General features: G+C 38.3%; 1 protein-coding gene and 1 long non-coding RNA gene across 3 annotated transcripts; one reads left to right on the forward strand and one right to left on the reverse strand.

Moving 5' to 3' along the window:
• Positions 1–1907: 1907 nt before the first annotated feature.
• LOC140160911 (ganglioside GM2 activator-like) lies at positions 1908–17393 on the reverse strand. Of its 2 annotated transcripts, XR_011860028.1 has the most exons (5): positions 17053–17393; positions 11736–11933; positions 8401–8553; positions 3397–4755; positions 1909–3023 (listed from the first exon to the last, which is right to left on the reverse strand). XR_011860028.1 is itself a non-coding variant. In XM_072184246.1 (4 exons), the coding sequence occupies exons 1-4, from the start codon at positions 17206–17208 to the stop codon at positions 4603–4605; spliced, it is 660 nt and encodes a 219-aa protein (XP_072040347.1). In that variant the 5' UTR covers positions 17209–17393; the 3' UTR covers positions 1908–4602. The 2 variants fall into 2 exon arrangements, 1 of the variants encoding a protein (XP_072040347.1); XM_072184246.1 differs by having other exon boundaries at positions 1908–4755.
• A 1189-nt stretch (positions 17394–18582) lies between these two features.
• LOC140160308 (uncharacterized) lies at positions 18583–22475 on the forward strand. The gene is made up of 4 exons (XR_011859936.1): positions 18583–18799; positions 20314–20436; positions 21240–21367; positions 22441–22475. It is a non-coding gene; the product is annotated as an uncharacterized lncRNA (long non-coding RNA).
• The last annotated feature ends 1096 nt before the right edge of the window (positions 22476–23571 follow it).

The raw sequence follows: 23571 nt of genomic DNA on the forward strand, positions 1-23571 counted from the left end.
TGACTATGACAAGTGCAATGGGCTATCCCAGTTGACATCCCAGTTGACATCACCTTATCCACACAGGGAGTGTGAATTTCAAATGGGGTTACCTGAATGGGTGACTCCCATTTGAAATCCACATCCCCCCTCCCTGTGTGGAAGATTAAGGTCATGTCTTCCATCCATAGGGATTACATAGATTTTAACTGAAATAGCCCAATACTCCTGATAAAAATAATTTATGTTTTACAACTTATATTGATAATACAAAATTTATATTGCTGTACATAAAATGCTTGCTGGCAAACTACAAATAAGACTATATTGGTGATATTTGTTCATTATTTGCTTCAGATATATTACATCCAACATAGCAGGTTACTCACTGGAAAAAATCAATGGTGTGTCCAGAGGGTGGCTTTGTGGGCTTCATTCCTCAGGGTTTTCTGAAAAAATCATGCAATAAGCAACTCTGAGCCCCTCGGGTTAGCCGGTTTCTGTGCTGGACACACCAATGAAAATAGATAAATACACCCAGCAACTATCAATTTAAAGCATGAGCTGGTTTTTGATCCATATATCATGTTTTGTGCTGATTATGCATGCTAAGTACTCCATGCACAACCCTTTATAGCGCTCATACTTGAAAGATGCTTATATCATTCATTGTTAGGCCATTGCCAAAATATACCAGTTACACTATTTTGTTCCCCATGAATGACAATCCAATATGGTAGGTTTACCATAGCGATAGCAAAGGGTCCATTCTCTCCTAATCTACACATTTTAACTACTAGATTTGACTACTGCCATAAATTTAATTATATGTACATATCAAGCCCATAGCCAGGAATTATAAAAAACAACCCAAAACCCCAAAAAACAAACATGGGGTGAATTTTTGTAAAAGTGGACTTTGATGCATCAGCTGCCACTCCCCCCTGCCCTGATCTACTTCTGATCAACAAAAATATTGTTTTCAGCAAAATAAGGAAACTCAACAAAGTGACAACAAATTACTTATTTTACTCCATCCCATGTTTCATTTATAGGTTAATAAATGTCTATCACTTGCTGGGAGTGAAATTGTACAAAATAATGCATGCGTACTGTGATGTTGATGCGTCTAATGCACAAGCCCGCATTTATAGACGCATCAACATCTTAGTGCAAGTGCATTATTTTGTACAATTTCTTGAGCAACTAGTGATACACATTTATTAACCATACACAAGAAAAAAAAATCCGTAATTTTAACTTTATTTATAACAAAATTGTCACTAAAAATGTTGAAAAATACAAGCAAATGTAAATGCATCAACCCTAAAGAAAAATGAATGCGTCTGACAGCACTGCGCGAAGTACTAGGAGTGCATGCCCATGCAATTATACACAATTAATGCATGGTTCGCATTTTTCTAACATTTGCTCTGATTGGCTCTTGCATGGTTCACATTTTTCTAACATTTGCTTTGATTGGCTCTTGCTCTCTAAGAGTGTATGAATATAAGTTCATTTATATCAAGTATGAATCAATAAGAAAATACATTATCAAAGGCACAATATAGTATAAAAACTATTTGGATCATAAGATACTATAGTCTTGTCCTAATATAATGCATAGAATTATCAGGCAACATATTGGTTAGTTGTCCGCCATGAATGTGCTCGAAGCGCTGACATACACATGCAAGTATTTAAAGATGCTGCATAGATGTGTGTGTAAAAAAGCTGCCTTAAGGGGGTACTACACCCCTGGCCATTTTTGTGCCTATTTTTTGCATTTTTCTCAAAATGTATAGCTCATTGGTGACAAGTAAGATATGTATATTATAGGGGCAAGGACTACAACTATAGCACTGAAAATTCAGCAACTCAAGGCAAGTAGTTATTGATTTATTGATCAAATATTGGTTTTCCTAATTTTTGACTGTAACTCCACAACTGTTGTCTGTGCTGAAATAAAATTTCCAGTGCAGTAGTTGTAGTCCTTGCCCCTATAATATACATATATTACTTGTCACCAATGCGCTATAATCTTTAAGAAAAATGCAAAAATAGGTACAAGATTGGCCAGGGGTGTAGTACCCCCTTAACACGACAAGGCGAAAAATAGTATAGCAACATGCTATACTTTGTTACTTTGTTCAAGTCATAAAAAACTGACTTCTTTTACTAACACCCAAACTATCCTGTATGCTGCACCAGTCTCCCAATACACAAAAGCGTACTTTTTGCTGCACCCAACTACATCAATTTGAATTAAGTACAATTTGTTACATGAAGGAAAAAAATTCATACATTTTTTGCCCATATCACCATAGCATGTGCTGCAGGTGACACAAAAAGCACTAGTGATCCAACACAGGTAATTTTACAAGGCTACCAGCAAATTCAGTCACGGCTAGCGATGTCACTAGAAAGTTACACTACTTCCTCACGTCTGTGTCATTATGTGCACACAGTATAGTCAAAATACCACACTCAGGTGCTGGTGCAATTGACCAATGATACCTAATATTTACCAACCAAAATAGGTAACATTTCTGTTGTCCGAGTTAGCATAAAAATCCTTCTATCACAAACCATGTCTAAATTAGTAAAATTATTGTGTGCCTGTGATTTGGAATGTTTTCTCAACAATAAAATAAAACTGCAAGCTTATTTACGACTACTATGTGTCACAAAATGTCATTCAGTATCAAGCTTGTATGCACTTGAAACTCATCACATTGGTCCATGGGAAATGTGCTTTATAAGTTCCCTGAAATAATAATAATAATAACTCCCCCTGCACCCACTTCACAAATACAAACCACCTACCCTCCCCCACATGCAGACATATATTTTCATAATCAGTTTATGTCAATTTCAGCAATGGATTGCATATCAGATGTATAAACTTACTTTTCAAAGGTAAAATAAATCCAATCAGTTCACATGCTAATTTCATTATCCCATAAAAAATGGTTCCAAAGACCTTATCTTTGGAAACCCGAGTGGAACATACCTTCCCTCTCCCAAGAAATTGAGTGCCCACCCTTAAAGGCTTAATGTACGATTTCCTTCAAATTTGAAATTTGTCATTATATACTCAAAATGCTGAAATAATACTAGTAATAATGATCGGGAATGGTTTCTGTCCATTTTGAGCTGAAATAACGAGGTAACGTGAAAGAAACTCTGCTTGTTATTTTGGCTGTTTAACACGCAGTTCTATGGGCGGACATAAAGTCATAATTTCTTGAATTATGACTTTATGTCGAACTTTGCTCTGTTTACCTACAAACACAACAAATTTGGCTGATTCCATTTAGGTGCAAGTTGTGACATGTGTAAACATTACAAATATGCCAAAAAATCAGGTTTGAAAAAAATTAACCAAATTCATATTGTAAGATCGTACATTATGACTTTAACCACCCAGAATAGTACTTACTTGAACATACAGAGAAAAGAAAAACCCTAATTTTCACAGGAATGGATCAAGAGGGTAAAGTCCGATCCCGATTCCAATTCGCAGCGTGATGCGATGCTGCAATGCTTTCTAAACATCGCAGCACCGCGCAATGAAATTAAAATATACATTTTAATTTCATCGCGTGATGTTGCGATTTTTGAAAAGCATGTGGGTCTGCATCTCCTTTTATGGTCATTCTACCAACCTTGATTTCCAGCAGCCAATCACAAGTGTGCACGGCTACGATATCACAGTGCGATGCAAAAAAGTTGACCATTTTCTAACTCCATTGTGGACCGAAATTTCCACCGCGCGATGAGAATTTTCACCGCTGAGCTCGTAAAAACCTGGCTCAGATTTTTTATAGCATCGCATCGCGCTGCATATGTGGAGTCAGGATCGGGCTTAAGGTGACAAAAAAATAACAACCATGCTCTAGGGATGGCCAGACTTGCCAAGTAGGGTCGCTTGGTCGGTCCCTAGAACAGGTTTTTATTTTTTCGTAGCATATTCAGAAAATTGTGACCTGCCCCTCTAAAATATTCAAATTTTTACCCGGCATGAGGGTTGCATGATTGTGTCGACAATAAGCTACAATAATCATATAGCTCTGACTATTATTGGTTGTCACAACTTTGAAGACTATGAGTTTGTGATAACCCCCTACCTGCTATGTTCTCAAAATCGTGAAGTATAGACATTCACATAACATTCAGCCAAATTTGCTCGTCGTGTTTACATCCATGTAAATGTTGTTGAAAGTGGTCTTTAACAGTATTTTGGGTTTCAATTACTAGACCAGTTTTGATTATATCATAATTAAATTGCTTGGATCATCATACATGTATGTACCTTCATATGTTTATTGATTTTGGGCATAAATTTATGGTATTTATCTGAAGCTTTCATTAAGATTTTGACTTCAGATCCTCCAAATAATCTTCATAGTCTTCATAGTTGCCACTAAGTTGTGCACAGTGGTGGCACCAAGGGGCTTATGGAGGCATTTTCACCAAAAAAATGTGGGCTTCCACCGTAATTGCTCTTCAGTCAGAATCATAAAATCACAGAGAACTCGCTATTTTGGGGCCCCTCAGATTTCAATCCCCCTTTCTGGTGCAGTCACTGGTCATGCAACCCTAACATAGAAACAATACCCTCTATGCCAAAGTAAGCTTGAAATTATAACAAGCTAGATTGTTTCCAGCCTTGTCATATGCTTTGACGCCAATCGAGTAGTCTCCGGATGCAAGCCAGCCTGGTACTGGAATAGGTGGAATGGTAAAAGTTGTTTTTGGGAGAACGTAGTTGCCCTGTGGTGGAGACAAATAAAATACAATATATATGGAAATATAATTAAGTAGATATAGGAAATCATAGGAAGTGATAGGAAGTTCTATAATGTTTTGAATGCTAATGTTTTTTGTTATCTTGAAGTGATATCTATATTTATTATATCTGTTAGCCCAAGGTATATCAGTCTTCTTCACTCCAATTTCCACTGACATCTTTGGTTCGAAGTCTGAGACATTGACCATAAAATTTGTATTATATCGCAAATGTGAAAAAAATCAAAAACACTTGATATCAGAAAGGATATTCCTTGTATTCTGAATGCACTTCAGTATGTCTGATGCAGTGAAAGTCAAAATTTTTGACTTCATTTGAAAGACGGGTTTACATGTAAGATCAAAATTCAATTTGATTATAACCACAATAGTAGTATTTGTGCAAATTTTGTTTCAGAAATTGGAAGGCGCCATTCTGTATCCTTCCCTAAGCAGGTACTACAACCCCTAAGGCAGGCTTCCTCAAATAGATTTGTTGAAGTGCCACATGAAATAAAAGAAAACTGCAAAGCGCCATCGCTTTAGGGGAGAGTCGGGGAAGAGTGCCCCCCTTGAAGCTATTGATTAAAAAAAAATTTGAGGTGCAAATGACGTCATTTGGTGCTTCATTTTGTACTATTTTAGCCATCAGTAGAGGACATATTTTGAGGGCAGAATGGAAGCCACGGCGCGCCACGCAAATAGCAGTGTGCGCGCCACTTGCGCACTCTAAGCTATTGTCCCTCTTTTCCTGGTTTAATTTGGCATAATCACTCAAAATTGGCATTATTCCACTGGTATGTCTTATACCATGGCAGGTTTAATGCCACCAAAATGTGAAATTGAACTTTTAAGTGGTAACGAGATACAAAAAGTGGTTGTGGTAGGAAGTTAAATAATGCAATTGTGGGGACAAAGAAAATAAAATTATTAACAAATTCTCACTTCCTACCTTTTATCACTTGAAGATCAGAATAAATCTTATAATATGAAATTTGTTAATTTATTTCATTTTTGGCATATTTGTAAAGTTTACGCATGTCCCAACTAAATGGAATCGGTCAAAGTTGTTGTCTTTGAAAGTCAACAGAGGCTAACCTTGTTATTTAAGCTTAAAATGGACAGCAACCCTTCACAGCAGTTATTACTAATATTATTTTGCTGCCCTCTGCAGCAACAGCCCGAAAATGTTGAACCAATTTTTTCCTGCCAGGATGGCAATTAGATTTCCATAATTTTCCACCTTTTTCTCTAATAATTCTTCTTGCCTTCTTCATCTTCTGCCGCTTCTTCCTTTTTGCCACCACTTGCTTTTACCCCGGAGGGCTCACACCCCAAAGCTCCAAAAAAAATATGCGCATGAAAGTGGATGTAAATTGTTAACAAGAGCACCAAGGGTGCTGTAGCTCAATTGTTATTTAAAATTTGACGTAAATATAATGTTCAGATATATGTATAACCGTTGAATATATCAAATTGGGTTTTTTTAATATACTGGTATTTAATTGTGTTTATAACATTTCTTTATTTATTTATGTCAAGAATATTGCTAGTTGGTTTTATAAAAACGAGTTAACTCTCAACATTAACAATAAAACTAAATAATATAGTATTTGGTGCAGCTCACATTCTTACCAAGTTCAACAATATGACATGCTTGATCATACAAATGAATTCAAGTATCTTGGTGTTACATTAGATCCACTTCTCAAATTTTATGTGGCATAATGTACATGTATATAAAGGTCATTTATGTGCAACAGGGCCCATCACCTTTGTTCCATAACCAATAGGAATTTTTTTTTGCTATAGCCCCCGAATGAAATGTATTTTATGTTTGTACTCACTAAGGTAGCATTGTGTGTGAATTTTACAGCCGAACTAAGTGCTATTCTTTTTTATGGTCATTTTAGTGACTAAAATGGCCCAAAATGAGGGTTTTTCAATATTGCTGTCCATTTCTAATCATCACCCCCATAGACTTTACATGTAAAATAAAAACGCCCATAAAAATTGAATAGCACTTAGTTCAGATGTAAAATTCTCACAAAATGCTTTTGAGTGATTACAAAAATAATTAAATACTTTTAATTCAGGGGCTATGTGGAATTTTTTTATTGTATTTCTTGTGCAATGACATATAGGTCCTTTCACAATAAAATGTCCATCTGAAACAAAGGTGGCCTTAGGAACAACGGCATAGCCAGCATTTTGGTGTGCGGGAGTAAAGCCAAATTCTGTCCCCATTTGTCAATTTTTGACTTTTTTCAGTCATTTTAATGACATACTCCGATCCCCATCCCCATTTTCATCACTGGAAATTTCTTTGTGTTGGGGATGCAACTTTCCCCCTAGCTCCCAATGCCACTGCTCAGGAGGGAGGCAAGGTGCTGAGGTTATTCTGCATATAAATTGTTAATGAATAATAAATAAACGAATGGGCACCAAATATCTTCAGGTATAAACTGACAGGAATATTAGCAGTAATAAATATTTGTCTTTAGGCATGTCCACACAGAGGAATTTTTGCTTGAGCAAAGCGGTTCTCGGACAAAAACTTGGGGGGAAATCTACCATGTGAACGCTCTCAAGGATACTAAGTTTACCCCAAATTTATCTGTGTCTGTTAATTAGTTAAATAAATGTAGGCTTCAAGACATCCAAATTGCACCTGCATTGCTGAAAAGCCACCCAGTTTTTTTCTTAACCATCTGTTTCTGTGGGACAGGAAATTGTTGGAAGTCTCAGGAAAATCTTCAAAAGTTACCCATTTGGGCTACCAAACCATGAGCTTGGCAACCCTGATTACTTTGTCCTTGTCAAGCACTTGAACAAACACTCTACTGTTGACAATAGGTTTTAGTGGTTTATGCATATTTAAGAGCTTTAGAATTTTACAATCTCACATAAAAAATAATTACTATGTAAAACTATCCTCACAAATATCTGAGAGGTCTCTGCAAAAATACACATGCTCCAAATCTAAACCTCCATAAAACACAGTAACATCATTGGCAAAGCTAAAATGTAAACATGTAACAGATGACTTATATTGCTTAAAACACCAAGGTTAAACCTGGTGTAGCATGTAAGAAATCTAGGAATGAGATTATTCTTGTGAAACTGCACAATTTTTCGTGACAAATTGCTCGAAAAAGCACACTTCCTGTCCATTTTTTCCCAGCAAAATAAGTAACTTTCATGAACAAACTTGCAAAGATCGCCACCTCAAATTACCAGCTCCATTACTCAAACGATGTAGCAAGAGAAAGAAAAAAACATAGAAATCCGAATCATGGCTATAGCCTCAATTTGCTTTGCAAATTGAGCTAAAAATAACAGTTTATTTTGAGATCCAACAGTGTATCTATCGCCTGATATAACACCGGAGATACAATTATTTTCATCTGGAGGGAACAGCTTGGCATTACAACTCATTGAGGGCCTGCTTGAAAAGCAGTGCTTGTCACTGAAGCAGTATAACCCTCAATAAAGAAAGAATAAATAATAATAATAATAATAATAATAATAATTGTTTCACTTAAGATAATGGTATCTACTGTGTAAAATCAGGTGATATGTACATGGATGGGTCTCAAAACAATACTTTTCTCTACATTACAAGCTTACCTTAGGAACTGGGCAAGAACACGGTATCTTGTACGTGGGTAATGGAGCGGGGCAATCTGCTGGGGGTGTGGATGGAATCATACTACACACATCATTGTAAGTACATGAACCTATGTTGCTCTCACATGGTATCTCAATTTCTATTCCAGCAATCTGTAGGAGGACAAACAAACAAATAAATAAATAAATAAATAGACAAAGAAGCATATTATATTAGAGATGCAATGTAGTCTTCATTGACACTTACATGTAAAGGCCCATTCAGTGATGCCAGCGCAAGTGTAAAAATTGTTTACAAATTGCTTAAAAGTGAAGGAAAAGTCATTCAAATTGTCATTTGGGATTTTTGAAATGAAAAATTTGGCAAAAAATTAAGAAAACAGCAGTATTGATGAAGTTGAAGCGCCATTCATATACATGTAGCTAATTTATATTCTGTCAGTATATAAATTACAGATTCATGTAAATGCCTCATTTTGTCTTAAATACACAGCTTACGGCTATTGTGTTGGCTATTAACACATATCAGGATGGATCACACAGAACACAAAGATTAGATAAAACTTGATTTATTTGTTACGGTACTGTAGGTCGCCATCTTGCTAGTCTAATATATCATGGGCGCACATCACTAAATGATTATGATGATATCAATACAACAGCTGAACCACTAGCAGGCTATGTTAGCACATCTATGACAATGACAAAGGTACCAAAATCTGAATTTTGATCATGATTTTTACGATCATTAGGATGAACAAATCACTGAATGGGCCTTTAATGTCAGGTATTATTCTTCGGGTAAAATAAATTCAGGTAAAATAAAGTAAGGCAAGGGTCATGCTGGAATACTGCTCACATGTTAAAGTGCATTTGGACCAGACTTGACTCTCCTTTTTGATGTGGGGGTTTGTCACCTCTCAGACACAACAAGTCTGTTTACCTTCCCAGCAGCTATTATGTTAGGACCCATATATTATATTAAGATAATGGTATCTACCCAAGAGTATAATACTCTTGGGTAGAGGGAGACAATAAGAGGTAAAAAATACATAAATTCAAAACATAAATAAATAACCAAAGAAGTTTAACAATCAAGTAATGAATAAATATAGGGATTGAGTTTTGAAAATAACAGAAGTGCTACAAATCGCACTTCTGGAAATGTAAAGGTGGGCTGTGCACTCGACACTCAAAGTTTAGGAATTCTCGCTATTCGCAATAAGGGCGCCGCCAGCGGTTTGCGAGGTAATCGTGATGTATCATGGGAAAAGGTCGACATCCAAGTCCGCGCAATGCGAATATTACCATGCTATTACATAGGAACATGTGACAATATTTTTTTAGTTTGTCAAAATAAAGGTGTTACACACGAATCGATACTCAATAATACTTAATACTGTGATTTGAAATGTGCACAATTAATTTTTTCTCTATCGATTTGTGTGTAATACCGTTATATTGACAAACTAAAAATATTGTCACGTGTTCCTATGTAATAGCATGGTAATATTCAGATTATGCGGACTTGATGTCGACTTTTCCCATGATACATCACGATTTTCCCATGATACATCACGATTACATCGCAAACGCTGGCGCGCCTTATTGCGAATAGCGAGAATTGAGGTGTGCTATAAATTGCACCCGGCAAGGCAATTCATTAAGATGTGAGATGGTGTGTGATCGCACTCGCACACCTTTAAACTCAATCCCTGTGAATAAGAATGATAGCCTGTTGAAAAGAAACCAAAAGTAAGTTGAAAAAAAAAAAAACAGGAAATGAAACTAAACCAAGTTGTATTATTTGGTTTTCGTTGCATTATTTGGTTTTATTTACAAAAGAAGTTACAGATATTGACACCCTCCCAGGGGTGACTGCTTCCTGGATTTAATTAAATTTAAGATTTTTAGGATGTTTACAGGGAACAGTTGGAGCTAATATCTGTTTCAGTTCTGCTGCAACCACGGTTGCCAAAAAATGTCAGCCCGAATCGTGGGTCAAGTAATCGAAAAGTCACCCAATTTTTCTCTTTACCATTGGTTCCTATGGGGCAGGAAACTATCAAAGTCGTGGGAGCCAATGTTGAAAAGTCACCCAATTTTTTTTCTTAACCATTGGTTTCTATGGGACAGGAAATTGTCAAAAGTCTTGGGGAAAATCTTCATAAGTTGCCCAATTGGGCTACCAAATTGCGGGTTTGGCAACCCTGGCTCAGGCTGGCTGTCACCTCATAATTTCCCCCAGACCTTTGTTGCAATACATATAGGCAGAAGGTTAAAAATCAATATGTCTCTACCAGTGTTCGAATTTAGGAAAAATAAATGGTTGTCCCACGGACAACCAGATTACAATTTCTGGTTGTCTGTCTAAGTTTTTGGTTGTCCGTAGGCCTACAAATGTGACTTTTGACTAGATTTTGACTAGATTTATGGTTGTCCGGCGGACAACCGAATCAGTATTTTTGGTTGTCCGGCGACTTTTTTAGTTGCCCCGGGCAACCGGACAACCAAAATTTCGAACGCTGGTCTCTACTGCTAATGTAGCCCTAAGCTTTTTAAGAAGACTTCAAATCAGTCCCTCCTCTCACAGGGGGGCCACTCCCATAAATGGTCTGTATGCATGCGTGACCAAAAAAAACAAGTCAAGTCCAAAACACTGATTTTCAAGAATAAGGGTAGTTTTCTGAATCTGAACAACTTGTTTAGGGTACATTTTCAAATTTTTGGTAAATTATGGTTCCAAAAAGGGTACATTTGTTGCATTTTTACTAGTCAAAAACTCATTAGGGGGTAAATTCTATATTAAATTACCTTATTAAGGGGCTAAATTTGCTGGTAGTGTAAAACTTGTTTAGGGGTGTTTGAAAAAACTTGGTCATGCATGTGTACACTGTCATATTTGAGTGCCCCGAAAGCTCTTTTCTTGTAAAAGCAGGTTAACATCAGTATATCACTTTTTCAATCCGAAGTACTGACTGCTTGCTATAATTTATTTTCTTGAATTTGATTAAAATAGGACTAATACTTGCACATGATAATAAAATAAAGCACGTGGTAGGTATCTCTTTCTTCCATGGTATGAACAATTGTGGAATATTTTTTGTTTAAATTGTGTGAACAAAAACGTGGTGAATCGTGGTAACCACACCTATCCTATGGGATAATATAATTTTGTTATACACATTTTTGCTTCTCATATCAAAACCGCTGGAGCAATACAACTCAATTTGTTTTAATGGTAGGCCCCTCTTTAAGTTGACAAAGTCACTTCTTTGGGCATGTATCTGGTTGACCTACAACTGAGAATTACACAATTGGTACCATGTTCTTACCTTCTTCTTGATGACCAGCTTGGCACTGAGACCTTGTACCACATTAACATCAGCTGTTCCATTGACTGCAACAGTGAGATCACCAGACAATTTGACTGGATCTGGTGAGATGGACAGAGAATTAAACTTCAAAGGAGCACTGCTGTTACAATTACACCACGTAAATGCTCCTAGGAAGGCTTTGTCACCAATTTTGACCTGTACAAGAAAAAAAATGATAAAGAGTGTTTTTGAAAGGGTACCAAACCTAATACAAGTTAAAACATTAATACTTCAATTTTGTCTTGTAATTTTTAAAAGGAGTATTTTGTGATCCTAGAATCCTCTTTTTATGATATTTTTCAGTAGCTATCCACAGAAAAAGCTTATTCCAAAAAATTCCAAATGATTCCGATTTTGCGTTTGCAAGTTATGCATGATTATGTGTATTATGTACACTGCTCCATAGGCCACTGTGTGTAATTTCGTTCTGGTATATACCAAATTCAAATTTGACGATATTTTTGCTACACCAATTAATCTGCAAGAAATTTTTGGTATATAAACATTATGTAGCCAGAGGTTTCCAGTGGTATAAAAATCTCAACTTTTTTTGGAGAAAAGTGGGGGGACAAGGTTGTGGATCACAAAATGCCCTTTTAAGAAACATGATATGATTTTTCTGAGGGAGCAGTGGCCAGTAATTAAAACTATCTTTAAGAGATTTAAAACCAAGCTAACACTGTAACTTTACTATAAGTTGATCCACCCATATAAAAAAATCGATGTACATAGATCCCTGTACTATACTCTACAAATTAGATGGGAATTTTATATCAAAATAATTATACTAAGTATGAAAGGCAAACCTCAGTTAACACATTTGCTATTCAGCCAAATTGGCCCAAACCGGGCCCAAACACAATACATAATTTACATGGAAAATTAAAAGAACAGATTTTCAAGGAAAAATACATAAGGGGCTGGCATTTTCTTCAGAAGGAGGGGGGGGGTCCCAAAAATACAGGGGGGGGTTATAGAATTTTCAGACCAAAAATAGGGGGTTATAATTTTTTTATACCCAAAATAGGGGGTTATAGAATTATTAAGGGCTGGTGACTCAACATTTTCGCATTTTTGTTTTTTAATTCAATGCATTAAAAGTTGACTGACTATTTTTGATGAAAGTCAACCTTTGACAAGATGTAGCTATTTGCTGCGGAAAGTGCTATGACAAAACGGTTTTCAGTTTTGGCTTTCTTTACTCAAGGGCTTTAATTTGATTATATAAAATGATGTGGTTTGATGGCAAATGTGGTTTGATAGCATGTGTGGCCGAGTGGATAAGGCGCCCGACTCATAATACATAGGTTGTGAGTTCGAGCCCCGCTCGTGCCAACGTATTGTGTCCTTGGGCATGGCACTTTATCCTCATTGCCTACTTGGGGGGATGTGGTTGGGTTGGATTGGATGTTTGTATAGTTGTTTGTTTCAATGTTGCAATATTGGCTGATTAAGCTGCTGCCTGCAAATTGCATTGTGTCTGTTTAGGTGTGTTTAATGTGCAATTCTAGCAATTTGACCTGCAGGTCACAATTAGAGTTTGAAATAAAAACCTTCCTTTTTTTTTATAATTTGAATTCACCTTTCATACTTAATTAAACTGCATTATTTAACCAATCGTGTGTACATGTAAATTAAATTTAATGAGAGAATAAACAATAGGAATTTTTATTTTGACTCTCCTCCTCCATGTCTATCACAGGTAGAGGATAGTCAAAATAAAAATTCCCATCGTTTATTCTCATTCTTAGTCAGTTAAATATTATTAGCTGCGGGTAGCAGCTCTATAAGTCACCATGTCTCTCCGTTAGTCCGTCCGTCCGTTAGTCCGTTAGTAACAAACGCTAAAAGACGCTGTTACGTCAACATCATTTGTAGCATGGCTATGGTACTTGGTGGGGGAGGGCCTATACCGCCCCATACTGGAAAAGAGTTTAGTCCCGAAATATGCTAATTAGGTCATTAAACTAGGGGCATTACACGATTTTCAACAATTTCTAAAAAATGCTGTTACGTCAACATCGTTTGTCGCATGGCTATGGTACTTGGTGAGGGGGAAGGCAGGTACCAGCCCCATACTGGAAAAGAGTTTCGTCCTGAAATATGCTAATTAGGTCATTAAAGGGGCATTACACGATTTTCAACAATTTCTAAAAAATGCTGTTACGTCAACATCGTTTGTCGCATGGCTATGGTACTACTTGGTGAGGGAGAGGGCCTATAGGGCAATTAAGGGAAATTTGGGAAAGTGGAGAACATGAGGGAAATTGGGGGAATGGGGAAATTAAGGGCAATTTTGGGGAATTAAGGAAATTGAGGGAAATTCAGGTGAATTAATTGATTTTGTGGGCAATTAAGGGAAATTGAGGGGAATTGGGGAAATTGAGGGAATTAAGGAAATTTGGGGAAATTGAGGAGAATTAAGGGAAATTGAGGGAAATTCAGGTGAAGTAAGGGAAATTTGGGAAAATAGAGGGAATTCAAGGGAAATTTGGGAAAATGAGGGGAAATTGAGGGAGCATTGGGAACATTGAGGGAAGTTAAGGGAAATTGAAGAGAATTAAGGGAAATTGAAGGAAATTCAGGTGAATTAAGGGAAATTTGGGAAAATAGAGGGCAGTTAAGGGAAATTTGGGAAAATGAGGGGAAATTTAGGGGAAATTGGGAACATTGAGGGAAGTTAAGGGAAATTGAAGAGAATTAAGGAAATTCTGGTGAATTAAGGAAATTGACAAGAATTAAGGGAAATTAGGGGATTTAACACTTGATGTCAAGGCGCTTTTTTCCCGAAAATCGTGTGGACATCAAAAGTGTCCGAAATCGGTTTCCGAACACTTTCGATGTCAAGACGCTTTTTTCCGAAAATCGTTTGGACATCAAAAGTGTCCGAAATTGGTTTCCGAACACTTTAGATGTCAAGACGCTTTTTCCCCGAAAATCGTTTGGACATCAAAAGTGTCTGAAATCGGTTTCCGAACACTTTCGATGTCAAGACACTTTCTTTCCGAAAATCGTTTGGACATCAAACGTGTCCGAAATCGGTTTCCGAACACTTTTGATGTCAAGACGCTTTCTTTCCGAAAATCGTTTGGACATCAAAAGTGTCCGAAATCGGTTTCGAACACTTTTGATGTCAAGACGCTTTTTCCCGAAAATCGTTTGGACATCAAAAGTGTCCGAAATCGGTTTCCGAACACTTTTGATGTCAAGATGCTTTTTCCCGAAAATCGTTTGGACATCAAAAGTGTCCGAAATCGGTTTCCGAACACTTTTGATGTCAAGACGCTTTTTTTCCGAAAATCGTTTGGACATCAAAAGTGTCCGAAATCGGTTTCGAACACTTTTGATGTCAAGACGCTTTTTTCCGAAAATCGTTTGGACATCAAAAGTGTCCGAAATCGGTTTCGAACACTTTTGATGTCAAGACGCTTTTTCCCGAAAATCGTTTGGACATCAAAAGTGTCTGAAATCGGTTTCGAACACTTTTGATGTTCCTGAAAATCGTTTGGACATTAAAAGTGTCCGAAATCGGTTTCCGAACACTTTTGACGTCAAGCCGCTTTTTTCCCCGAAAATCGTTTGGACATCAAAAGTGTCCGGAATCGGTGTCCGAACACTTTCGATGTCAAGACGCTTTTTCCCCGAAAATTGTTTGGAAATCAAAAGTGTCCGAAATCGGTTTCGAACACTTTTGATGTCAGGACGCTTTTTCCCGAAAATCGTTTGGACATCAAAAGTGTCCAAAATTGGTTTTCGAACACAATTTTTCAACTTTTGATTTTTTTTGGTGTGGATGGAAATACCCTTTCTGGCATTATTTTAAGATGAGCGCCCTCAAAGGTTAAGCTCACAGAGGGGTTACAGGTCAAAATAGGGGTCAAACTTGAACCTGCTTCAAAGACACCAACACTGCAAAATTGAATTCCTTGTCCCGCAGCGACCGCTACGGATCCGACGGTACTTGTTTTAATAACTGTAAGCTATTTTTTTAGCAAAAACTCAGTTACCGTCACAAAAACTTCCCCTTCTATAAAATGAACGAAACTTGTTTACAACTTCACATCTTTTGTTGCGCGTACTGCTACCATGGTAGGTATTATAGAAGGAGAATTCACGAACCCAGTTCCCTTTGTACTATGATCGTTATGAGTTGATACTGAGCAATCAGGTATGAATGGTGCACTATCGATTTGCTAAGCTTCTTATCTATTGAGCTTGGCGGTTATGAACCACCGTTATCGCGACTTCTAAGCAGAATGACGTCATTTTACCCACAAAGCATTGTGGCCGTGACCATAAACAAAGGAAAACAATTTACTTCGGTAATTTTATAACGCCAATATTTCTTATGGCCAAGCTTGGCGGATCATAGAAACAACATTGCCAGTCTTGGAAAACCTTTCCAAATCATTTCCACTGGTTTAAAAGTCCCGCAGACACCCGCCAGTATTACTAAACATGATCAGAAAAAATACATAAATTCACCGTAACTTTGGAAGGAAATGAGGGAATTCGATCAGGTTTTCGCTAGTAAATCAACTTGAACTCGGAAACACAATGATGCAATCGAAGATCATGTGACCGATGCAAAAGGGCATTAATACCATCCATTTCCGGTAGGGGTCACCTGGGGGGTCTGTTTAAATTAAATTTTAAAATAGATGATCGATATTGTCGCATAACGATCATAAACATCAAAGGCCGTGTTTGAGGGACTGCACTGATTAAATCCATTCAAGTGATGAATAGCGTAATCGGCTTAACCCTATTGAGTGGATTAGGATTTTTCTGTGGAACCTCCTTCTATAATACCTACCATGCTGCTACGGAGCGCGTGCGAGTAAGGCGATTCATATGCACACCTCTATGAAAAACTACGAGCGTGTTACACATAATCAACACTCATAATGATGTGGGGTCATCTACAGCCTGATCGACAACACCAAAAATAATGCGATTGTCCATTCAAATAGAGGCCGTCAGCGTGACGTCATATGCCGCCATCTTGTGGGTACACGCTGTGATGGTCGTTCGATCTCCATGCGTGAACAGCAAAATCACCGCGTTGATGCGTGATAACAGCTGCGTGGCAAGCTGCGCCCTGCGCGTAGTGTCCGACGCATGAACACACAGATCATTTATACCCACAAGATGGCGAAAGGCTGATGGCCTCTATTAACTTTATGTGTCTACGTATTAAATAGACAACTCCCACTGAAAGCCATAACAATGGCCTGTGTCTACACCTAAACAAATAGTCCATTTGTTACTTTACCTTAAAGACATTTGGTATCATTTCTGATTTCTGTGGAAGACTAAGTAGTTTCATTATCTGCTGATGTGTAAATTCATCACTCTTGCTGAAGCTTTTTGAAGCAACACAACTGACTGCCACGAAAAGTAGCAAAACTTGAACTATACGGTTTGTCATGGTGGGCCTGGTACCTGGATGTTCTGTAGTAAAATACAAAGTACACAATGTCAGTAAATGAAAATGTCAACCCCGGCTAGTGGCTTCTCAGTTCGGTTTACTGTAGTATCCCCGGTAAGCTTCTACAAAATAGCTGTTGATACTGATCATACTCCCACTTTGGCGAGTCATGTGGTATGGTGTGATCATGTGTTTACATTTACTTCCGGACTTGGGGGCGTTGTTTCCGGAATTAAAGGACCATTCATGACTTTTGTTGCTCATTTTCTTGACGGCACAGTTGCCTAACTGAAATAAAATTCCAGGATTTTAGTGGGGGTGAGTCACCGTGGGTGGGGGAAAAACCAAATTTACTCCCAATTTGACAATTTTTAGTCATTTTCAGGACACTTTACTCTTGGGAGTTTACTATGTGCTGTCCCCATTTTCGCTATAAAGCTGTGGCTTGTCTCGATCAATTGCCAGGCCGTCTGTCTAACAAGCTATTAATGCCATGAATTTTGAAGTGGCAGCAGATAAACCATACCGCGGAATCATGGCATGTTAATGGCTTAATTATTAATTGTTGACCCGACCTTTTTTTGCGCTGAGTCAGTGGCAGTGCTGGGGGGGGCAGAAGCTCTGCTCCCCCAATGGTTCCCCAGAACTAATTGAAAAGAGGGGTGAAATGAAGCCACTTTTTAGCCAAAATTAGATGCCCCCACAGCCGGATGTTCTGTCCCCCCCCCCCCCCCCCCCCCCCAGAACAAAATTTCTGGTGCCGCCACTGCGCGGAGTGCTCAAAAATCGACAAAATATGGCCGGGGGAGCTAGCCGGACGGGGCGGATCTAACATAGACAGCAATTCGGCGGCGCCCCCTAAAGTGGTGCACGGGGCACACCCCTTGCGTATGGCAAGCCACATCATTCATAAATGCGAGTTTTGCCCGCTATACTGGTCGAGGAGCCCGCTATACTGGTCTAGACTAAATCCTCCAGTCCTTTCAACATCTACGCACGGTCATCGGGTTGTGCTGATGGTGAGGACTGAATCGTTCAGCAATCCAATATTGGTGCAGTGAAAAATGCTAAAATATGAATATTTAGTAGATTTTGATTACGTCATTGCATTCAGCTACTATTGTGCTCCATTCTTCGTTCATGATGCTACCATGGGAATATAAAGACAAACGGATCCCTGATTGAAGACCAAAATTTGGCTGATTTGGGTAGCTTTTGTTCGCTATACATAAAGCGAGCTTGAAAACAAACAGCTGAGTACCGATGCAGGGAATAAACCTCTTTGCCAGCAAATTTGGTAGCTGATGTTTAAAAAAAATTTCTGTTGCGTCCGCCATTAGAAGTTTTACAATTTTCCCATTTTAAACCAAAATAATCAACTTTGCACGATTTTTAGTCATCATGGTGAAACTTTTGTGGTTTTGTAACATATTGAGTCCATTGCACACCGTCAGATCGCAATATTTAACTTGATTTTGAGAATGAAAGATCGTCGCCACAGACCCCGCTCAGACCACAGTGACATGGATGCACTGACTATGCACAGCCTCGGCGTTCACGGTGCGGTGCAGTGGCACTGGTGGTAAACAATGTAAGTATAAAAGCTGAAGTTATTTCAATTATTTTCACGTGTAGTGTGCATGGTTTATAAGGCCATCTTTTACACCGTAAACAAGAGCAGTGTCGTGACTCATGACTGATTCACTCTTATATTGTAGGCTAGGCCAGGCCGGGATCAGGCCACGAAAAACATCAGTCATAAACAACCTGTATCAATGACAATTGATTTGATATGGCATGCACGCAGTTGAGCACCAGGCATTGCTGTCTAGATTTTAAAGCCGAGTGGTTGATGGTACGCGAATGATGGTACGCAAATGGTTGAATTTTCACAATACACTTATTGGGGTATATTCAAATAAGAGTTTCGGTTTTAAAATTCACGTTCAAATGCACGCGAAAGGCACTAATATTTGTACCTTTCTAAATCGTTTTAACAATTGACTTAATTCGCTGGCTGATTTTGTGAGATTCGCAGCGTAGTAATATTTAGTGTCCATGGCGCAGTGGAAAATCGCTCACTAGAAATTTTTTTGGGGCGGCGGTGGCGGCGATCGCTCACCAAAAAAAGTCAAACGGCAAGGCCTGGGCCTGGGGTTCAATAATTATAGGTAATTATGAATGCGTATTACTTACTGCTCGAAAAATAATGCACATGCGCTGATGCTGGTGCGTCTAATGCATGAGCCCCAAAGGGTGAAGACAAAATTAGACGAATCAACATCAGCGCAAGTGCATTATTTTGCCTAATTTCTCGAGCAATAGGGCCTAAGACTAGTAAAATGTGTTTATTAATCTATTTCATACAGTGGCGTAGGGCCTACCGTGGCCGCCCCAACCCCGGGGGGCTGAAGAAAATTAAATTTTGCTGCCCCTTCCTCAACAGCCCGAAAAGGTTGACCCATTTTTTTCCCGGTTGTTTGAAAAAGTGAAGAGCAAAAAAAAAGAAAAGATTTCAGGTGCTAGCATCCTAAAAGCAACACATTTTGATGTACCGGTATAGCAACATTTTTTCAATAATTTGTATGCTTTATCAAATTTTTCTGCCTTTTTTATTTATTAATTCTTTTGCCACCCCCTTTGTTTTTGTTTTTGCCACCCCTGTTTTTGCAGCCCTTCAATTTCGCTGCCCCTGATTTTACCCTGGGGCTGGCGCCCCAAAGCCCCCAAAATAAGCGCATGTCATACACGACAAGAAAAAACACATAATTTTAACTTTTTTATGTAACAAATTATCACTCAAAATGTTGGAAATTAGAACCAAATATAAACCCGCCCGAAAAATGAATCAATCCTATGTGACACGAACACGCATGAAACACTGCCGTAGACTACGCAGAATGCACAATATACACAATCAATGCATGTTTCATACTTTTCTGATTGGCTGCTTTGATAGGAGTGTATGAATGCTTTACGCTTGTTGTGCGTTGTGTAATGCAGGACTGGCGCATGATTATGTGAATTTACGCGAGAAGTCTAGAGGCCCCTCTTGTAAAACTTTTCTCCATTTTAAGATATTATTTCTTAAATTTCCCCAACTAGGTGATACTGATGTCAACTTGATGTGAACTGTACAGTTGCAGCAACTGCTTTCAGGAGATGGTGGCTTTTAATGAGAATGTATAGTGATGAACTCAACAGTACTACTGGTGCAACAAAAAGCTGGTATGTACAATGAGTAACCAGGGACTGCCTTTTGAGGAGAGTGACATTCATGCATTTAAATTGGGATGCAGACAACCCCGGGCGGACAACATGATCTTTGAGGGCACCTTAAGTTTGTTCGGTTTTTTATAAGGTGGAACAAATAAGACTTGTAACAAGAAACAACATGGTATTGATGTGTATGTAGAATGGCATGCACGCACTGCCATGTAGGTGGTCGCAAGCAATGCTTAAATCAAATGCTATTTGTGCGAAATTGACAATCTCTAATGTTAAGGCGTAAGGCTTTTTTTGTGAAAATTTTTTATCGCAAAATTTACAAGGCGGTAAAAAGCGGAATTTGACATTTGTAAAGCGGAAAATTTTGGGCTTTTTTTATAGTTAGTCCTGACTCCCATCTCACACATGATGATGAGCTGATCATAGTTTAGCCTTTAGGCATGAATGGGCAAAATGCCAAATTGCAATACGTGTGCTAGCATTACACTACGGATGCACCACCATTGATCTCCAACACAACTCGCATGCCATACAAGTCACACACAGATGCAATGATCAAATTTTTATCTAAAAGGTCTTGAGTAAATCCGCAGTTTACTTTTGTGTGCAAATAAATGGTAAAACAATTTCCATAAATATATTTTGAATTGGTACCGCATTTAGGCCTCCCATATATGTAACTCTGGGGCTTGCAGCATGGAGCAGCCCAATTTCAGAAACCTGGAGGCACAGTGAAACATGCTTGTTCTTGTAAAACGCGTTTCTCCATTTTAATATTTTGTTTCTTGAATTTTCCCAACTAGGTGATACCAGTGATGTCAACTTGATGTGAACTGTACAGTTACGTTGCAGCAACTGTTTTCAGGAGGTGGTGGCTTTTAATCAGAATGTATAGTGATGAACTCAACAGTACTGGTACAACAAAAAGCTGGTATGTACATGTACTATGATTAACCAGGGACTGCCTTTTGAGGAGAGTGAGAGCATTGCTCTCTATTGCTCTCCTTAAGGGGGTACTACACCCCTGCCCAATTCTGTGCATATTTTTGCATTTTTCTCAAAAATTATAGTGCATTTGTGACAAGTAAGATATGTATATTATAGGGACAAGGACTACAACTACTGCACTGGAAATTTTATTTCAGCACAAACAACAGTTGTGGAGTTACAGTCAAAAATGAGGAAAACCAGTATTTGATCAATAAATCAATAACTACTTGCCTTGAGTTGCTGAATTTTCAGTGCAGTACCGTAGTTGTACTCTTTGCACCTATAATATACATATCTTACTTGTATCAAATGTGCTATAATTTTTGAGAAAATGCAAAATTAGGCACTAAATTGGCCAGGGGTGTAGTACTATAAATCTGATATAGGAGAGTGATGTTTGACATGTGAAACGGCTCTCCTTGAAGGCTCATGAAGAGCTATTTATTGCTCTCCTTCAAGTTCCAAAAGACAGTCCATGAGTAACTGCTATATTGGTTGATAAAAGGATTAGCCATAAGGCCTGGCTTAGTAACTCAGGCCCCAAGATAGTAACTTCAAGCCCCAAGATAGTATCTGACTTAGTCGCATGGGCCCCTTATTAATAGTCAGGCCCAGGGTTGTCACCACGCTGGACTGGGCCGCCTGGCACTCACTAAATTGGGGTTTTTTTAATGTTTTTTTTTTTCAATTTTTTTTTTTTTTTTTATATTTCCGGAAGTGGATGATGATATTTCATCATAAAAACAGATAGAAAATTTTTTTAGGGGGTGGTACCCTCAAAGCCTATTCCCCGATCCCTAGCGTTCAACTAAAAAGATAGTGCGAGGCGCGAGAGCTTCGCTCGCTATGCTAACCAGTACTATTTGGGTCCTGGTGACAACCCTGGTCAGGCCCGTGCTACTAATTCAGGCCCAAAGATATTTTTTCTTTCTATGTCACTTTTGGGGATCTGTAGGTTGTTCAATATTAAAATCTAAATATTTTAATTGATATTTTGGTTATTTTTCTTTACAGATGAAATATGAACTTATTGGAAGGAACCACCTGCAAGAGACAGGTAAATGCTCCATAGCTTCAACGGCACTTCAACTAAAAATCAAGCGAATTTAACTTCGAGGGAAAACTATCGACAGAAAAAGACATTGTCAACATATGGCTGTTACGGCCTCACGCCTACCTATCAATTAGGTTTAGTGGACTAGCTGGCTGGTAGCCACTAGCCATCACTGTTAATTTGGAACATGTTTTACCACACAGTGGAACTCATAATATATAATTATGATAATGTGGACTACAATTAAGTCAACAAATACTGGACACAGTGGTAACTAGGCGAGTTAAAAAAAGGCGAGTTAAAAAAAAGGCGAGTTAAAAAAAGGTGAGTTAAAGAAAAGGCAAGTTACCCCCCCAGAGATTAGGGTGTGGTTTTTTCAATTACCCCACAAAGTAAGCTAAAGATGAGTTACGACAAAGCCATCAAAGTCCCACCAGCGAAGTTACGGCAAAGCCATCAAGTCCAAATGGCGATTTACGACAACACGATCAAATCGGCGAGCTACAGCAACGCTATCAAGTCCTGTAAGAGAGTTACAGGAATGCCGTAATGATGAATGGAAAATGGCTTTCACTATAGAAAAATTATCAAATTTGTGTACATCGTGGAACATACTCTTTGCGTGGCTGTGCGTAGTAAGCAGTTGTACGCAGATAGCCTCGCTAATATGGACACGTAGAGTAGCATTGTATGCGCGTGTAGTTAGCATGATTAGTTGCGGAGTAACAAGCGTAGTTGAATGTTCCACGATGTACACAAATTTAATATTTTTCTATAGTTGAGGTTCATGATGATGAGAAAAAAATCCATTTTACCCTAAATCAAATTGTAATCTTAACTTGCTGATAGACTTGCCATAACTTGCTGATGGGACTTGCTGTAAATTTTAACTCATCGATGGGACTTGTCGTAACTCGTCTGCCAAAAAATCTTAACTCAATGGTGAGACTTCCTGTATTCTCAGCAGGGATCAATCTTTAACCTCTGCAGGGACCAGGGGATATTAAACTTATCTGACTTGCCATTTTCTCTCGCTCTTACTCGCCCATTTTAACTTGCCAATAACTGTCCCCTTACCCTGTTAAGCTACG

Source organism: Amphiura filiformis, chromosome 9 (assembly GCF_039555335.1).
Source record: "Amphiura filiformis chromosome 9, Afil_fr2py, whole genome shotgun sequence".
NCBI lineage: Eukaryota > Metazoa > Echinodermata > Ophiuroidea > Amphilepidida > Amphiuridae > Amphiura > Amphiura filiformis.